The 19,710-nt window shown below is 42.2% G+C and overlaps 1 protein-coding gene across 1 annotated transcript in view; it reads right to left on the bottom strand.

The window, feature by feature from the left end:
- The window catches only part of LOC137287600 (beta-galactosidase-1-like protein 2), an 80,778-nt gene that overhangs the window by 42,201 nt on the left and 18,867 nt on the right, over positions 1-19,710 (bottom strand). The window contains exons 5-10 of the mRNA XM_067819977.1: positions 9,942-10,034; positions 9,024-9,105; positions 6,820-6,978; positions 5,605-5,742; positions 4,024-4,116; positions 3,229-3,279 (exon numbers count right to left, since the gene is read on the bottom strand). Coding sequence (XP_067676078.1) covers positions 3,229-3,279; positions 4,024-4,116; positions 5,605-5,742; positions 6,820-6,978; positions 9,024-9,105; positions 9,942-10,034 — 616 coding nt within the window. The remainder of the gene's footprint in view (positions 1-3,228; positions 3,280-4,023; positions 4,117-5,604; positions 5,743-6,819; positions 6,979-9,023; positions 9,106-9,941; positions 10,035-19,710) is intronic.

The following is a 19,710-nucleotide window of genomic DNA, read 5'->3' as shown; positions in this document are numbered from 1 at the left end:
AATCCAAAGAAGGTGTCAGCTGTTGAATTAGCTAATCCTCCAGAAAATGTTTCTGAGTTACGTTCATTTTTAGGAGTGTGCAATTACTTGATGAAGTTTATTCCTAGTTTTGCAGATCTGTGTGAACCATTACGTCTTCTCACTAGAACTGGAGTGAAATGGAGATGGAATGATGTTTGTATCTTTGAAGAAGGCTATTAGTAAAGCCACATTTTTAGCTTTCTATGATGTTGATGCTCCAACTATTCTGGTTTGTGATGCTAGTCCAGTTGGTTTGGGTTCAGTTTTACTTCAAGAGCAAGATGATGGTAGTTTTCAACCTATCGCATTTGCTAGTCGTTCTTTGACAGAAACTGAGCGTAGGTATTCACAAATAGAACGAGAAGCATTAGGATGTATCTGGTCTGTGGAACATTTCCACAAGTATCTTTGGGGAAGGAAGTTTATTTTACAAACAGATCACCGTCCGTTGATTCACATGCTAACTCAAGAGAAAACAGTTCAGTTACCCCCTAGAATTTAAAGATTTGCATGGAAGTTAAATGGATATGATTTCCAAATTAAACACATTGCTGGCAAATCTAATATTGCAGATTTCTTTTCAAGAAAATCATTATCATCCAAGAATTGTGATAATGTGGCTGACTATTATATCAGATCTGTGGTTGACACATGTGTACTAGATATTGATTCAATTACAATAGATGAAATTAGGAATTGTTCATCCAAAGATGGAGAAATTGTGAAAGTATTAAGTGCTATAAACTCGGATGATTGGAGTGATGTGTCGGTGGAATATCTGAAGTTCAAGAATGAACTCTCAACATATGACTCAATTCTTTTGTGAGGAGAGAGAATAGTGATTCCTCAATCACTAAGGTCGAGAGTTTTGAGTATAGCTCATGAGACACATCAAGGCATAGTACGGACTAAACAATTCCTTCGTACAAGATTCTATTGGCAAAAGATGGATTTTGATGTGGAACAACTTGTTAACAAGTGTGCTACCTGTGTTCTGAATCAACCTTTAAGAAATGACACTCCATTACAACCTGTAGATCCAGCACCAAGACCGTGGTCGAAAGTTGGTATAGACATCGTTGGACCTATTGATTCAGCCTACGTGTTAACGTTGATAGATTACTTTTCTTCGTATCCATTTGCAGTGGTGATTAAAGACATTACATCAAGTGCTATCATTGAAGTTTTGGAAAGAATATTTTCTGAACATGGTTTCCCAGAGAGCATAGTTTCAGATAATGGTCGCCAATTTGTGAGCGTACAGTTTGTGAAATATTTGAGAATGGCAGGGATTAAACATATCCGTTCGTCACCATATTTTCCCAAGAGCAATGGAAAGATCGAACGCTTTCATAGATTCTTGAAGAATGCATTCCGTTCTGCAGCAACTGATGGGAATGACTGGAAACGACAGTTACCCAGAATTCTACAAATGTATAGAGCTACTCCACATCGAGCTACTGGTGAAACTCCAGCTATGTTATTGCTTCATAAGAACATTAAAACTAAATATCCAATGCTGTACTCCTCAAAACCTGATCCATTATTATCAAGAAAACTCTGTTATGCAGAGAAGATGAAGACATATGCAGATGTGAAGAACAGTGTGAAACATCATATGTTTAGTGTTGGTGATCTGGTGTACATTGCTAATTTTGTGCGTGGTAAGTTAACTCCAACGTACAAACCTGTAAAATATGTGATCATCAACAAGAAACAACGTGATACATTCCAGGTTGTGAACTGTGATACAGGTGTTATCAGTGTAAGAAATGCTAAATTTCTTAGACATGCTCCGTGTGAGGATCCAGTGAACTTTGATAATGTTGAGATTCCTGAAGATATGATTCCGAGAAACTTAGTATCAGACAGAACTGAGTCACAAGTACAAGTGCCAGTGCCAGAGAACTTTACTGTTCAGCAGGATAACTTGTGTATTGATCTAGCTGTAGATATGAGTACTAATGTGACTGAAACTGAAGAAGAAAATGAACTGAGTGGATCTGCTACACTGTTAGCAGATACTGCTTGTTTAAGAAGATCTCAAAGGACACGTCGTGCTCCTGCATATTTGAAAGACTATGTAAAGAAATGAATATTTGAATGTTTCATTATGTCATTGTTAGACTTGTATAATAATGAAAGTGGGATATGTTTGATGGTGTATTTATTTGTTGTAACACATTTAGGAATTTATTACATGCTTGATTGGTGGTAGATTTAAATATTTTCAAATATTATGTTTGAAAATAATGGATGTTTTCAATACTAACTGTGGGAGGATTGTAGTATTCTCATAGTTATGAGATGTAGTTGTATGCCTTATAGCATCTGAGGTCACATGATGTAACTTGTGAACTTGTGTACTACGTCAGAATAATAAAGCGGGTGATTGGAACTACTCGCATGTCGTGTGTGTCCCTGAGCAGACATGGATCTCAAGAAGATACTACAATGACCCTATGAAACTTCACTAGCCAGTTGGTGACTGTGGAGATTTACTGGCCCGATAGGATTTTCACTAGTAATAGGTTAGCAGGCCAGTGACTCTTTTGCACACTGACTGTACCGAAACGTAACATAAGAAGAAAAAAATAAAAAATATGAAAAACATAACAAGAAAGCTTGTCCTCACACAATGGACAAAACTACATGTCCACCAAGCAGCTTACTGACCACAAAGTAGTACCCATGAAGGCTATATATGCTGTAATATCTGTGAAACTGAATCTATAAAAGAATATAACAAGACCAGTTTTCCCCAATTTATCCGCTAGAACAGCCATAGTTTGGAATCTTAAATTTATGCCTGTGTCTACTGCATGTTGATTGTTTAATGCAACAGAATTACAGCTGTGGCAACTAGTATTGTATATTACTGATTATACCTGCCACTTCTCACAAGTGTTCAGTCAACTGACCATCCACACAGTCTTGCTGCACTTTGAACAGAATAGAATAACAAGCTGCTTCAGACATAAACTGTCTCAAAGTCAGTGTTAGCAGTAGGTTTTGTAGGTTTTTTATACGTAGGTGTTCTAAGTTACTGTTTCAGATTAAGTAGATCAGAATCTATACGTTCAAAACACACCCACAAAATATTTTTTGCATGTTGTTACTATTTTCTTGGCGAGAAAAATGCAGGTTTCTGCATTAACGCAAACGCTGAAAGTGGCAGGATGGTAGCTGTGATGATAACTCACTCACCATAATCTGCCTTGGCACTGTTTGGTGGCGGCTCTGGAAGACTGGTGATACCTGGGGGATTAAAACATTTTATACATTATATATACAAACATGGTTCAAACATACACCATGATTTATAACATCTAATGTAACCCTTGGTTTGTGAACATGTACGTTGTGTGAAACAAATGTTATCCCATGGGATTGTAAACATGTTATATGCTTAAGAATGAAGATTTTTATGGATATCAACTTCTTTATGTGAGAACACAACGTTTCGGAGTTAATGCTTACTCCTTCATCTCACATAAAGAAGTTGATATCCATAAAAATCTTCATTCTTATGTATTTTCACTTCTAAATGACATTCAAAGAAATGTTATATGCATGTGATAGGGCCGTCTATCAGTGTCCGTAATCGCTCAAAAACATTTCAAAACTTCAGTAATTGGAAATTAATCTTTCTGTCTGTTTCTCTGTGTGTCTGTGTGTGTGTGTGTGTGTGTGTGTGTGTGCGCGCGCGCACGTGCATCTGTGTGTGTATATGCATGCACACATGTCTGTCTGTGGTGTCTGTGTCCCTCTCTGTGGGTAGGTTTGTTTTTTCTATGTGTGTATGGTTTTGGTCGCCTGTCTGCCCCTCCGTGTTACCATCCATCCATTTGTCTGTCTGTCTGTCTGTGTCTGTCTGTCTGTCTGTCTCTCTGTGCATGTGAATGTCATACAATCTACGAGCATCACCACTCAATCTATTTAGCTGTCCCGTGTGATCAACACAGGTTGCTAGGGACCAATTCACCCAGAACTCCTACCTACCTTGTTTTTTCAAGACATACTCCATGATAATCTCCCTGGCCTTTTCATACTTTGGAGTTATATTGCCAGCCTCATCTAGAGGAGCATCGTAGTCTGAAAAACACACAGGTGGAGAGTTAAACTGAGAGTCTCACAGTCCCTGAACCAGTGTTGGGAGTTGGTACCAAATCCACTATCCCTTATCGGATAACTTATGATGAATCATTATTGATTATAATCAAAATATATACATTATCAATGCAATTGCCATTTTAAGGGTTTCCCCAAGAGTTTTCCTAATCAATGCTGTCATAACCAATACTGTCTTGCAGTGAAATGCACGCATGGAAGAAAAACACCGGAACTGTATTTAAACTGTAATTGGCTAAAATTTTACAATGCCTACCATCATCTTTTCATTGTTTGATTATTTCATTCCATGTTACTAAATATATAATATATACCATGACTGATGAGTATCCTGACTCTGGTTATAATCTACTGTATTACTCTTCATATTGCCTCTAACTTTTAATATAACCTTATGGATAACAAGCTATTGTTTATTACCTTAAGCTACATTACGATGTAGATTCAAAAATCAATATCAAGCTAAATGCTGATTAAACACATTAGTTTCCCATCCACCAGACCTTCCAGCAATGCTAAAGATCTACATGAAGCAAGTCTAGATTTCCTCAAGTTCCGAATCTCCCATCTCACTTGGGCTCCTTTCCAGTTCTCAAAGTTTGTTTTTATCAAAATTTGTTATCTTCAGAGATTAAGTGTTAGTCTAGATGAAACCTGATATTCTATTTTCACCAAATGTGCCATATGTAACTTCATGGTAATGCTAAGGTATACTGTGCAGTACACATGTTGACAAGTTTATTCTCTCATTACCACTTCCCATAAATGTTAGTTTGTGAACCCCTAAATCAAGCCAGAATGTGGACCTCAATTATTTGACCTTCACCACTGATTGTTTTGTTACTGTGACAAATGGAATAACACTTGCTACTGATGCAATATTCCACCGATATCATGACAGTGAACAACAGGAATGGGCTTCACACATTGTACCAATGTGAAGAATTGAATATGTCTTCTGTATGATATGCTTTACTGACTACTGAGTGAGTGAGTTGACTTTCATGATGCTTTAAGCAATATTCCAGTCAATATCATGGAAGTTGGGCACCAGAAATGGGCTTCACAATTTGTACCCTTGTGGGGATTCAAACCTTTGTCTTTGGTGTGACGAGCGAACGCTTTAGCCATTAGGCTTCCTCACTGCCTTATAATGACTCAGTGAACAACAACATGTATATTTGTACTATATTAGCCTTTACTGAAATCAACTTCTTCATTTTAACTTTGGAATTATTACATAAACATTTCCTTGTAAACTAACCTTACTCACTAGACATCAGTGATGTATGCCAACACTTCATGGTGGAGGGGATATCAGATATGGGCTCCACACATCGTACCAATGTGGGGAATTGAACCCAGGTCTTTGGCAACTCAAGGAAATGCTTTAACCAATAGGCTATCCCACTAGGCTTGAAATAGAACTTGTAAGGAAATATTGGCACATACCATAGCTGGTAATATCTGGCTTGTAGTCTTCAAAATAATTGGCACCAGCCATAAAACCAAAGTTGGTGCCACCATGAAACATGTAGAAATTGATGGAAGAATCATTGTGAAAAATTCCAGACAGACTCTTGGCAAAATCTGAAATGAACGTTTATAAAGGCACATGTTTACACAATACCAGGGTAGAATAAACAGTACACCTCAGTGACAGGCATATAGAAATTGGTTGATTTGTTGTCTGATGCCGAACGTAGCAACAATCCAGCTATATGGCAGCAGTTTGTAATTAACAGAGTCTGAAACCTCTTACAACCAGCATGGGTTGGTGAAGACCAATTCTCAGTGTTAGATTTGGGTGACATTTTGAGTGGGTCCAAATTGATGAAAATAATGTTTCTGGACCCCTCCAATGTTAAATAGATGGGCAGATACAAAATAGAGTCAAAACACTCCAAAACCCTCTCTTGTGTCAACACTGAATTCTAACCTGGATCTTCACAGGTTGGCATCTACAATTACCGGTAACGAGGAAAAATAACAATACATGAATGTATTACAGTGAGAGCAACATTTCCGTGTAGGTTCCAACACTGTTACGTGGCAAGTGATATAACTCAAAAAATGAAAACACTTCTCGAGACCTTGGGGGTTATCTGTATGATGCATTAACATCACAGCAAGTCTGGAGCTTAATCATGAGAACTCTGAAGAAATATGGACGTGGCTGAGTATACTTGTGGCATTCTGGAGTTCATTTTTGCTTGTTTGCTGTTAAACAGCTCATTCAGCAATATTCCACCAATGGTAGAGCTGATAATAATTAAGCCTCTACCAGACAATCCAGTGATCAATACTATGAGCATCCTTCTATGCAATTGGACCATGTGTCAACCACATCAGCAAACCTGACCACCCAATCCTGTTCATCACCTCGTACAATAAACATTGGTTACTGAATGCCAATTCTGACCTGGATCTTCATGAGTTTAATCCATTATGAGGCAGACATGATATATATTAGGTATCGAATACAAACACTTGGCAATGAATTAAAAAACAGGTCATAAGTGTGTATTTAACATATTCAATAAAACAGTTAAAAAATACAAAATAAGTATTTTGAATGTGCTTCCACCTTGCTGACTATCAGTTCTACCACCAAACACATTTGTTCAGCCAGGTCTGCTTGAGATAAAGTGTGGTAACACAACCCACCTTCAAGGGGGAAAGTTGAGTGCTTGGCTCCCCAATGGTCAAACCAGCCAGTCCAGTATTCCATCACCATCAGGGGAAAGTCTGGGTTCAGTTGTCGTATGGCATTAAACTCTTTACTGCTCTTCTCATAGTCCTGGAAGTTTGCCGTCGGCAGAGCATCTGGAGTGAGTCAGTGAATGCGGCATAAAGCTGTTGTAAGGTAATTTCATATAACAGTCAATGTGTTGGTGTGGAGGAAACATAAGTTTGACACATCAAAGATGGCCGTGGGAGTCACATCCATATACACTTAACATAGGGGTACACAAGGTTCCTGGGCTAAACCACCAGTTGTTCTGTTTTGGTGGAAGTCATGTAGGCTGAGCTTGCTAGGCATCTGACTTTGTATGCTGGTGTCTGACTAAGGGGTATGGGTTTGAATTCTGGATGTGAAGCAACCCAACAAAAGTACTAGAATCTGTACTATACTAAGAAAGAGTAAATTGTAATCCAAAATATGTTACAAGTAATTTTTCAACATATATTTATTTATTGTTGAGAGAGTTCTTTCTTAAAATACTGTTACTTATTTCCAAAGCATTATTTCCCTGTTTCGTACTAAGCCTCTACCTCTTTTATGTTTGTTGTCTATCATATATTCTTGGATCATATTCCATACAAGAAGTAACAATCTTTTCTCATTGGATAATAAGGTATATCTTATCATCATGTCATATATCCTATGAGAGATATAACTGCAGTTATCAAAGGGATTAGTCTCATGAACCAGGTTTAGATGTACAGGTTCAAGGTCTACTAGTTGCATACAATGGACAACTACTGTGTTGACACAAAAATGTGGACTGATAAAAATGTGAAATGGAGTAAGGAGGAACAGTGATAAGATTACAAACAGAACAAGGGGAGCAGCAGTTCATTCGCATTGATGTCAAGATGTCCTTGTCATAATATGATGATAGGTCATCACCACAGACAAGCAAATCACAGACCTGGAATTTGATCGCATGTGAGTGAGAGCTTACCTATTAGTGTGTAAGCAAAGCCAATCACAGCCCTGGATTTCGAGTGAGTGAGTGAGTTTAGTTTTACGCCACACTCAGCAATATTCCAGCTATATGGCGGCGGTCTGTAAATAATTGAGTCTGGACCAGACAATCCAGTGATCAACAACATGAGCATCGATCTGCGCAGTTGGGTACAGATGACATGTGTCAACCAAGTCAGCAAGTCTGACCACCCGATCCCGTTAGTCGCCTCTTACGACAAGCATAGTCGCCTTTTGTGGCAAGCATGGGTTGCTGAAGGCCTGTTCTATCCCGGGACCTTCACAGGTCCTGGATTTCAATCTCATGTGGGTGAGAGCTTACCCATTGGTGTGTAAGCAAAGCCAATCACAGGCCTGGATTTTGATCTAACATATGCAGTTATTGCAAGTTATCTCACTGGATTTCTCACCTGTAGCTTAAATCTATATTTATATTTCTAACACTTAACCAAGCCGTGAATCCACCATGCTTAGTTGGTTGGTTTTGGTGTAGTTTCTAACACCGTTACCAAGCAAGTGATATGACTCAAAAACAAAAATCCTTCTGAAGACTTTGGGGGTTCTCAAGTATGTTCCTTGATATCACATAAAGTATTTAGGAGACACTGAGTTGAGTTTTGCTTGGTTGCTGTTTAACGCCACACTCAGCAATATTCTACTGAGTATTAAATCTCCACTCTGTTGTGAATGAGTGAGTTTAGTTTTACACCGCACTCACCAACATTCCAATTATATGGCATCAGTCTGTAAATAACTGTGTTTGGACCAGACAGTCCAGTGATCAACAGCATGAGCACTGATCTATGCAATAAAGATAACAAGTCTTGATCCTGTCCTGACTTAGTATATAGTAAGTAACATAATAATAAATTATCTTTTTGAAAATTTTGAACGTCTTTCACTTTTATGCATACATTTTCAGGTCACTTGTATCACATGGACAATACAAGATAGTTCCTTTATTTTTTTCTTGAAAGACCAGTCTATGACATCGCTGACACTGAATTATATCATATATTCTGCAGGTTCCATTAACAACTGTGAATGAGGTACAACAGGTAAGACTTCAGGTTGATGATACAATACACCTGAGAACTGATAACAGAACACAAGTCAGTGTTGAGCACATTTTCATGGAAATAAAACTACTGTTACTCACGTTCGTGGAATGGTGCCCTTTTCATACCAGAGAGATTGTCAGATGTGACAAGGAGCTCTGTGATGCCGTAATGCCGGAGCAGCTGTAGATGAAGACAGGGTGAGTGAGTGAGTGAGTGAGTGAGTGAGTGAGTGAGTGATAAAGGTCTCGATGTTCATTAATTATATACTATCACACTTTAAACACTAACTATGCCCCATCTTGTAATTTTCTATGCAATCTTATATTGTGTACTCTTGTACCACCGGTGGGTGGTTGAAGGAGAATAAAGAAGTTAAGGAGTTCAGAGTGAGTGGATGCTTGCTTGAGTGAGTGGATGTTTGTTTGCTTGAGTGAGTGAGTGAGTGAGTGAGTGAGTGAGTGAGTGAGTGAGTGAGTGAGTGAGTGAGTGAGTGAGGAAGCGAGCGATTCTACTTTTACATTCTTTTAGCAATATGTCAGCAATATCACAAGGGGAGTGAGTGAGTGAGTGAGTGAGGAAGCGAGCGATTCTACTTTTACATTCTTTTAGCAATATGTCAGCAATATCACAAGGGGATGGGGGGGGGGAAGGAGGGGGGGGGGGGGGGGACTCCCAGTTTAAAGGACCTCACACATTGTGCACATGTGGCAAAACAATTTGGAACAATTACAGGAAAATGCATTCATCGATACCAGAAACCCACTTAATATACCAAAAGAATCACAAAATAAGTTTAAAAAGAGGTCATACCATTCATCACTGCTGACTTTGAAGATAAGCTAATTGAAACTTCATTACCTTAGAGCTAACAGCATCATAAAGTCATAACAGTCAAATAATTTCTAATTCATTTTGAAAAATTTTACAGTGAATAATCAAACAAAAATCACCTAAACATTTTGCTTTCTCTATTTCCTTCTGCACATGAAAAGCAATAAACAAAATGTACAACTCACTCCTCGTAGGAAGTCCAGATGCTCAATCTCACTGCTGTAGGAGCCAAACTCATTCTCTACCTGTACAGCAATGATAGGCCCACCCTGAGAATACTGAAACAAGAATATGGAATACTGGGAATACTGATACAACAATACGGAATCCTTGGAATAGTGAAACATTGAGGACTGGTATAACCTGAAAGCCGAAGGGACAGATGTATTAAACAATCAATCCAATCATTTCTCATCTCTCCTAAAGCTCTTGAATCTGTCCACATTCACTAAATTATGGTTGAAAACATGGCTGGAGAGGTGTAATGTTCATGAAATGTTGGGTCTTTTTTATTAACATAAAACCAGTGGGTACCATTATATACAGTGTATAAAATAGCATCTGCCCAACGGTCCGCTGCTTCCTAGTTACATGGCAGGCTTACAACTTTATTTTGTAGCCAGCCCTGTGTGCCAATACATTTTCCAAGGGTATATATTTGACCATGTCATTGACTACGGGAAATATCTCGAAAATAATTTACAATTATGGTAACTAGATGATGTCTGTATAGTTCATAGTAGTATAGGGAATGATAGTCCGAAAACACTTTTCAAAAACCCCTCTAAAAAGCCTCATTTACTAAATGAGGCTTTGGTGGGACCCTTAGCTCTTGCTACTATTGCCCCTACTACAAAACCACGCCATCACGTTTACCGTGACTTGGCAGGCGGTAACACTGTGCCGTACGGTACGATCAATAATTCTTCTCTTACAAACCCCCTACCCGGCCCATCCCTCAAGTAGTATAAGTTAGGTTCGTCGGCTTTCATATCCACTTTATCTATGTTGTAAGTTTTGACTGACCATATAGGATCGGTGGCTCGCTTACGGCTATCGCCCCTATGTCATGTTTATATCGAGGAAACAGTTTAACGTGAACCGCCTACGATCTCTTTGGTGTTCATAATAAAGGCTTGCTGGGCTTTTTGTATTCCCTGTGCTATGTACTTTTTTTTCTCATCCTCGCTGATAGCAGACTTACGAGACTTGGATCGAATATCTTGTTTCATTCCGTTATATTTTTTGAGTTCAGAGAGGATTGAACTAAACTCCTCTTCTGAGATCTTACTGTCAGAGAGTGCCGTGGAAATTCGCTCACACACTGTGTTCAGCTTTGCTTCGGCCAGAACCCTGATCTCGTCGTGTTTCAATGCCTTACGATTAAGTCTGCGTGATACTAACTTAAGAGCCAACCCTACCAACCCTGTCACCCCAGCCGTTATTTCAATACCTAGCACTATAGGTGCAGCCACGATGGTGGTTAACAATCCAACGCCTGCCGCCCCTAGTCCCATACTGGTTGCCATAAGGGTAGTGTCAGCCCCATCCACGATATTGAAAGCTCTATTATATTTTTTACATAGTGCTTTCCGCGTGTCACGGTCTTGTTCTAGTTGACGTTTTACATCACATAACTGCCTCAAGCGGAACCCATCTACGGTTTCTAACGTCTTAGCTACTTCCTCTACGACTGGGTACAGACCCATCCTATAATATATATTTTGAAAGATATTTTAATTGGGGTTCAGTTAAAAATCTATCAATGTATTTGAAGCCTATAAGTTCTAGATTATTAGTCAGGGTAATAGGTGAGAGGCTAATAAAATATCCTATTCTAATAAAAACCCCACTGAGGCTTATTAAGTGGTTTATAGGACCCGTGGTATCCTGTTGTATAACAATACGACAATATTGGTATGTGTAAGACCAGCGTATTGACACCCCGGGTAAAATTTGGTGTACTATTGGGGGGTCTCCATCGAATGAACCCGTAAAGAAGACTTCTATGATGAGTGTGAAAGGGGGGGTTATTATTTCAGGATTACTAAATGTTAATTTATTTTCGAAGAAAGCTGATAACCCATTTTTGTCAGTTTTTGTTAATCCCCTCTCCGGAATGAAATCCCCGGCCCAGATACCGTTGTTCCTAATCTTAGTGATCCAATTATTTTCGTCTATTGTGATATAAGGTGAGGTGAGTGTTAAGTTGATCAGCCATTTAGGCTTTGTAAAATCTGGTAACGGCACCCGTCTGTACACGTTGTCTTTGAAGTGTAGGATATAAAATTCATCTTCCTCACCAGGCTGATCAAACCCCTCTGTATCTCCCAGGTCGTTAAGTGTAGTGTTGGGATGATGACTGGTCATTATTATACTATTACGATATAATTTCCAACTGGTTTTCTGATAATAATTCAGGGGTTAACTTAATACCCATGAAGTGTATGTTGTCAGGCAGGAAGATATTGATTAGTGATATCTTATTTTCCACGATCACGTTGACCCCCTGCAGACTGGTCTTGGAGTCGACACCCACCCGCACGTAAACGTTGCAAACTTGATACTGGTGTCGTTTCACCCACCCGAGTTTGATCCCCTTCACGATCTCGACATCATTCACCGATGGTTCCCCTAGGTAGACTTTGATGAACAGTGTTGAGTTTGCCGGTAGACTCTCTAGTATCTTGACCACGCCTTCGAATTCAGACACCAACTGCAATTTCACGTTTTGTATGGCCGGTTTACTCGATAGCATGTGGGCTGCTATAGTGTTGACTGGGCTGACGACTATGCTACGTCTCTGAGTTGGGACGTAAGCCACGAGCAGGGTTCCATTGTTCACGACTTTGTTTAGGTGGTTGTCTTTGTTATCCGTGAACACGTAAGGGGAGACGAGTCTAATATTGAGAAACCATTTGTTATCGGGTAACAACACCCACTTGTCATCTTCGGTGAAGACGAGCATATATGGTTTGTTTTTGACGACGGTAGTGCTCTCAACATCGTCTAAGTCGAACAGTTTACCTCCGAACGATGGGTATATTACCCAACTATTATCACCGGTGTTGACAAGGGAGTACTTAGTGTTTACTGTTGCTCTTGTGGTATCTATCATATCACTTAGGGTTCCACCGGAGGGGATTTCAACGCGTTTGTAAATGTTGTTTTTCAGTTGCAAGGCATACGATTTACCATCTACTCCGGGAGCGTCGAAACCGCGTGTGTCTCCAAGGTCGGAGATCCCGATATTGACGCATTTTTTCACTCCGGGCCCTTGTGCGCTGGTCATGTTACGTGAAGCGTTAAGCTGAGGTATCCTATATTTACAGGATTATGATTTATATCTAACACCGATATTGTCAGCTCAGGTATGTTGCCCTGGGTTAATCTCTTATACTGCCGTGGTGAAAATGACTCGGTTCTACCGTCGTTGAATTTCTCAGTTTTCACCGGCACTGCTCTCAGTATAGTGGAAGGGTGACCTCCTTGAATGTTATACGTTGTGCTCACCTGACTGAGATGAATGTACAGCTCTCGGTACGGTACTAGGTCGGGTAACTTCGTGCCTGTGACGGTTGTTGTTGGTTTTATCTCGTCAGGAGACATACCGAGTATCCTCGCTAATGGTCGGCCGAGCCTCAAAGGGTTTATTCCATTGTTGATTAACACCACTGTGCCGTTCGAGTCGTTCATCTTGAGTTCGGCTCCCAGGGGTTTGAAGACCTCGTCGTTTAGAGAGCACACGCTGTAGTAGCCGTCAGTTATCTGACTGCGAGTTCCACTGACGAACAGCTTATTGTTGCTGATATTAATGTTAGTCCATTGCGGTAGGTAGGTGATATCGCAGAGTGCGACTTCGAGTTGGCCTGACGTGTTATCGATCGCGTGCGTCAGCTGAACGGCCTCACCGCTCGTTATTCCTGGAAGTGTTATGTACATATTACATATATATTTATTATATAATAGTTTTAAAATGTATTCCCCTGGTGTGTTGTACCCTAAACTGGACGTAGATTTCTCCACCATGAAGATCGTGGTTGCTCCTGGGTTGTATTTCAATGCCAAGTTTATAGATATGCCTGATAAGTATAAGCTTTCGGTGACTAACATTGAGGCAGTCCACGCTTGGTTCAACAACCCTATGCAGTTCTGGCAGAACCAATTCAACTTTGCCGTGTGGTGCGCTACAACGGGGTGTGGTGTGACATTGACCGACACTCGGCGTGGGCCGCTGAGTCAGTCTGTGTTCAAGTTCCACGTGTACTACCAGGTCAGACGTATCCTTAAAGAGATCAGTGCCCCCCTCCCACAGGACAAAGCGTGGGACGCAACAAACAACCCGTATGATAGACGGGCCTACGAACGTATTTGCAACGAATTCGAAATAAACCCGAAGACGGATTGGCGTTTGCCGGGGCTGAACCACGGGTTGGGTATTCCTTACGCTCATGGGCTCTCGCCAAAGGCATTTGACAAACATATACTAATAAAATTTATGCAACGAAAAATGTTTAGTACGGAACGTTTTTCCCATGCATTAGCTGATCTTGTTCCTAAACCTAACAAATCTGGACCAAAACCAGTGAAAGATGCCAGTGATGATTTACTGACACTAGGTATACTTAGGCAGGACTTTGCTTTGTCGAGTAATGAATGGAGGGATGATCGTATGGACTTTAAAAAAGGTGGTGTTGGTTTCACAATCCAGAAAGTGGAGCAGTCAACCACAGACGGGTGGAAAATGTTCATGCTGGACACGTCGAAAGGATTCACTCGTGCAGGGGTAGTCAGGTTGAACGACTCGATTCGAACGTACGTGTGGGCGCTGTTGGGTGCGCAGTCGATGACGCGTTCCAACATAATCGGTAAGGGAACTGCTTACGACGCTCAGACACAATTCGTTTCCAACGTTGAGGATGCTATCAATTCTCCAGTTGATCTCCCGCGGGCTATCGAACGCTACCAAAACGTGTTAGAATACGCCAGGTCGAAAGTCGACTACGTGTTCGGCGTGGGGTTGTACATGGCTCCGAGTGATATGCAACTGAGAGTAAAAAAAGTGGTGGGTTATAACAACGAAATAGTCATAGCCACGAAGAATCAAAAGTTGGGTATCAACCCCGATATTAACACCACCTATATCCCACACATCCCACCACGTGAAAAGGGTATAGTTGCGCCGCCCCCGGAGTCTAAAGTTCATGTGCCCCCCACACACCCTAATATACATGTGGGGGTACAGCAGCATATTGATAGTAAAACGGCCCTGGTGGTTGGTGGGGTAACTTTGGGACTTATTTGGTTAAAGATTTCTTAGCCGCTACGTACACCAGACCCGCCACGGCGACGATGGCTGCCCACAGGTTTTGACTGAGCCACATGGCAGTTTTAGACAGAGCGCTCAACAACCACGAGACGATGCTACCCAGGATGCCGGGAAGGGCTTCGGCGGCTTTACCAGCCAGTTTAGCTAGGCCTTCCCCGAGTTTTTTTATCCAGTCTTTAACACCCCCACCACCGCTGGGAGTTCCCCCGCCGGCAGGCCCCACAGGGGTTCCCCCCGTCAGTGACACCACGAGGGTTGATATAATGAAACCCAATGCAGTCAGAATGCTGGCGATGGTGATCCCTTGCTCCCGGAACAATATCCGAATCCTGTTGGCTAAAGTTGTATCCTCGTTCAGTATTCTATCGATTGTTTCCCGAATACGACTGATCTGGGATCGAAGCTGTTCACGATTCGAGGAAGCGGATTCCAATCGTGTACGTCTCTCGTCTTCTAAATCGCGTAGTCGTTCATTGATACGGCGCTTCATATCATCGTTTTCAGTTTCGTTGAGTTTGGTTTTTTCCCTAGCGATGTGCTCGTCGATTTCGTTCAGTTTCCCCATGTTGTTCACGAGTTCTCCACGCACGCGTTTCACGGCTTCGTCTAAGCCGTACAGTTCCCTTACCGGAAAGTCAAACCCCGGTAACGGTTTGTCCCAGTAGGTGCTCAACAGTTTTTCTATGCTGTCCGAGGCTTCTGTAGCACGCTCTGGTGTCATTTCATCTCTAGTGGTGAGGTGGGATCTGGTAGCTTGCAGATCTTCTTTAACGGCCTTAGGTATTGCACCACCGTAATCATTCATGTTTAGATTTTTACGAATAAATTCGACACCATAGCGGCTGGCTAGAGTTGACAAGGCCAGTGGTTTTTTATTGCTCTTGTTAAAGAGGTCAACCCCTGGGTCAGACTTAAGGCGTAGAACACCCTTTGTATCAATAAAAAAATCCTTATGGTATCGACCCTGTGGTTCAACGTAGTTTTTATCTCTTCTTAAACTTTCGAAATAATCATCTACCGTTGTTTCCAAGAGTTCTTGGTTCAATGGTGAACTAGTAAATGAGGTCTCCTGCTCATCATATGCCTGGGCACTAGCGCCCGGCATCTCATCCATAGGTATGTCTTTATCCATTAGTATTAAAAATATATTTCTTTTATATAACAATGTACGGTAGAAAATTAGATCCTTTCAGAAAATTGAGAGAGCCATTAGGTGCCAGAGCCGTGCGACAGTCGGTGACCATCACCAACAATCCCAGCAAGATAGACCAGAACCAAACTCTGCTGGTTAGATTTCCAAACCTTGGTGAGAATGACCTCATTGTACCAGGCACTGTTCGACTGGCGTTCAATATCACGTTGACCTCCGACAACGACAAACGCGAGTTAGTGCGGAACGTGGGTCGAGCCATCATCAAGAAAACGACCGTCAAGATCAGCGGTAACGAGGTGCTGAGCATCGACGACAGCGACGTGTTTCACTGCTACAAGGATCTCTGGAAAAGCGAGAGAGAACGAGTCAATGATGTGTACCAGGGTATCAGCAAATCAACCCGGGCGCGCATAGGGTACGTCTTCACGACAGACCAGCAAGACAAGCTATCGGACGGTGAAAAGGCCATCGCTCTAGCATACGGGAATCGATTCTGCGTGCCGCTCGACTTCGAGTTGCTCACTGGACACGCGCCGTTTTACCAGGCCGCGCTGGGTGATAGGCTCGAATACGAGCTCACGTTTAACGACTATAGCAAAGTAGTGCGTACGCCGAACGGTGATGAGGCCAGTTATGCCATAGACAACATCTCTCTGGAGTTCGACATGGTCACTAGCCCGGAGCTGGCCAGGCAGGTTCGAAGCCAGTACTCTGGGAAGATGGCTATCCTGTACGATCGCGTACTGAGGCATAGATCAGTCGTGCGAGATAAGAGCGACACTGTGTGGAATATCAACCTGAACGTGCCGGCGCGATCGATGAAAGGTATCCTGGTCGTCCCCGTGGAGGATTATGATCCATTCCGGAGGGACAGCGAGAAGTTTTTCAACCCCGAGATTGAAAAGGTGGAAGTTACCATCGAGGGCGTGCCCAACCAGCTGTTCAGTCATGGTATGAGGCCACACCAGCAGTGGGATGAGATAAAAAAGCTACCAGTGGGGGATTACATAACAAAGGACCTGGACCTCGGCTCCGTGCAGATCGGTGAATACCTGACCACCAAGTACGCCCTATGGTTGGACATGCGATCCACGGATGATGATAAACTGCACGGTAGCGGGCGCCGTATAGATAACGGCAGCGAAGGGATAACTATCCAGATTACTAAGAAGGCTCAAACCGCTGGTAAGTTGAAATTATATCTGTACGTTATTATGGACGCGCAACTTAATATAGACAATGGGAGATTTGTGCAAGCCATCTACTGATGGGGGGTACCCCCCCACACCCCCCAACAATAAACAAGACCCCCACACCCCCCTGGGGTTACCCACTGACCCACACTGCGCTATAGTGTGCGGGCAGACTGGCTGTGGGAAGACCGTTTTCGTGTTGGATATGTTGGAGGGTTACTACAAGGATGTGTTCGATAACATCGTTATCATGTGCCCTACTCTGGGCATGAATAAAACGTACGCGCGACCTTGGGTAATGACGGACCCGGACGTACACAAAATCGACCCTGGAACACGCCTGCAGGACTGGTTGAAAGCTCTTCACGAGAAATTTAAAGGGGAACCGACGCTGTTCATACTGGACGACTGCAGCGCTAATCGCGAGATAACAAAAAAGAGAGACATGCTATCGTACCTGGCCTTCTCCGGCCGGCATGCAAATCACAGCGTCTGGGTGCTAACGCAGAAGTTCAACTCGGTGTTGAAAGACCTCAGGGAGCAGACGCGATGGGTGGCCTTATTTCACTGCAAGGACAGGGATTCGTTTGAGGAGTGTTTGAGAGAGAACGATGTGATGAGTAAATTAGAACGGGAACGGGTGAAGAAACAGCTCGCTGAAACTAAACACGCTAAGCTCGTTCTAAAGACCGACCAACCAGTAGCATATATAGTATACTAAAGCTAAGCAAAGCTAAGCTAAAGCTAAGCAAAGCTAAGCAAAGCTAAGCAAATGCTAAGCATAGCTATGATATTTGAAGTATTTGTCGTGTGCAACTTAACCTTCATTTCTCTGTGTTTTGTCTGTATCGGGTATTATATAGTTAAAACTAAATCTTACTTGTTATATTATAAGATGGAGTGTGAGGAATTGCTCGAACAATTGTCGTTGGAGGGTTCCCCCAGTGGGGGTGTGGGGGATTCCCCCAAGCGAGAGAAACTGGTGGCGTTGGCTGTTGGCGGCAAAGCCAAACATTACTTTGGAGACTACACCCCGGATAAAATTCACAAAATGTCAGCCGAAGAAATCGATAAGCTGTACGCTAGATACGAGTCCCGGCTCGGAGCAGAAATGACAAAGACAATAGGATCGGCTATGACCCAGATATACACCGGTATTGTATCACACTTCCTTCCCATTCCACCAGAGCGCCGACTTTACCTGTGGGAGGACCTCGAGAAAGACCCTTTTATCGAACACGCCGTGAGCTCTATCAGCTGCGGGCTGTACCACAAATATGGTATGTTGTTGGCTCCAGTGACGGCGGCGATTATCACGGCAAAACATTGCCAATTTGAGAGAAAGAATAATAATAATAGTATAGATGGATGCTGCACAGGAGGAGACCCCAGTGAGTCCCGAGGTGACGGAACCAGTGAGTCCCGAGGTGATACCCCCAACAGTAACCAGACAGAAGAATCCTAAGAGAGTAGCTGCCGGTAAAAAACGGTGGTGTAACCAACATAAAGTGACCAATCCAACCCGACTGTTGTTGGCTGTAGGTGTAACTGCTGCCGTGGTTATAACATGGTTATACGTGGGGGTACCCTCCCACAGTGAGCCACCACCCACCCACAACAGTGAGCCCCCCACCCCCACTATTGATCCGCATATCATGTTATAATTTTAATATTTTATATCATATATATAATGTCTGAGGGGAAAACGTTCGTCAACGACGCATACCACGCCACAGTGGTCGCTAGTCTAGCCGTAGGGTACGCTCGGTTGACTAAAATGGTGCTTAAACAACCAACTATCAAGCTAGATTTCAACCTGCAGGATATGGGTATGCTCATAATGAACCTTGGTATGGCGATGGCCACAAAAGACATCCTAGTAAAACAAGGAATAATACCTGATAATATAATGAAATAAATATAGGGATGGCCACGATAGCTATGATGGTCGGTGGGGCGTTAGTGAATGCCCTGGCATTTTCCGGGAGTAATTACCTCTTCTCGAAACTACGAGATGATCACGCGGCTGAAATACAGGAAGAAAGGAAGCGACACGATCTCGCTACTGAGAAATTACAAAGAGCACAGGCCGAGTACGCTAAAAAACGCCTCCAGAGGATCGATTTTATTAACGAACAACTCACGCGTGAAAACCATGCCGTTCAAACATTCAACGATGTCGATGAAGCAATGAAAGAATACTATCTACTAACTGGTAAACAATTGGAACCGCTCAATAAACCCACACTCGCTCAGTACTACACACCATCCAAGGGACA

This window comes from Haliotis asinina, chromosome 1 (assembly GCF_037392515.1).
Source record: "Haliotis asinina isolate JCU_RB_2024 chromosome 1, JCU_Hal_asi_v2, whole genome shotgun sequence".
Classification (NCBI taxonomy): Eukaryota; Metazoa; Mollusca; class Gastropoda; order Lepetellida; family Haliotidae; genus Haliotis; species Haliotis asinina.
Note: the sequence above shows the minus strand (reverse complement) of the source record. Positions and strands in the feature narration are given on the sequence as shown.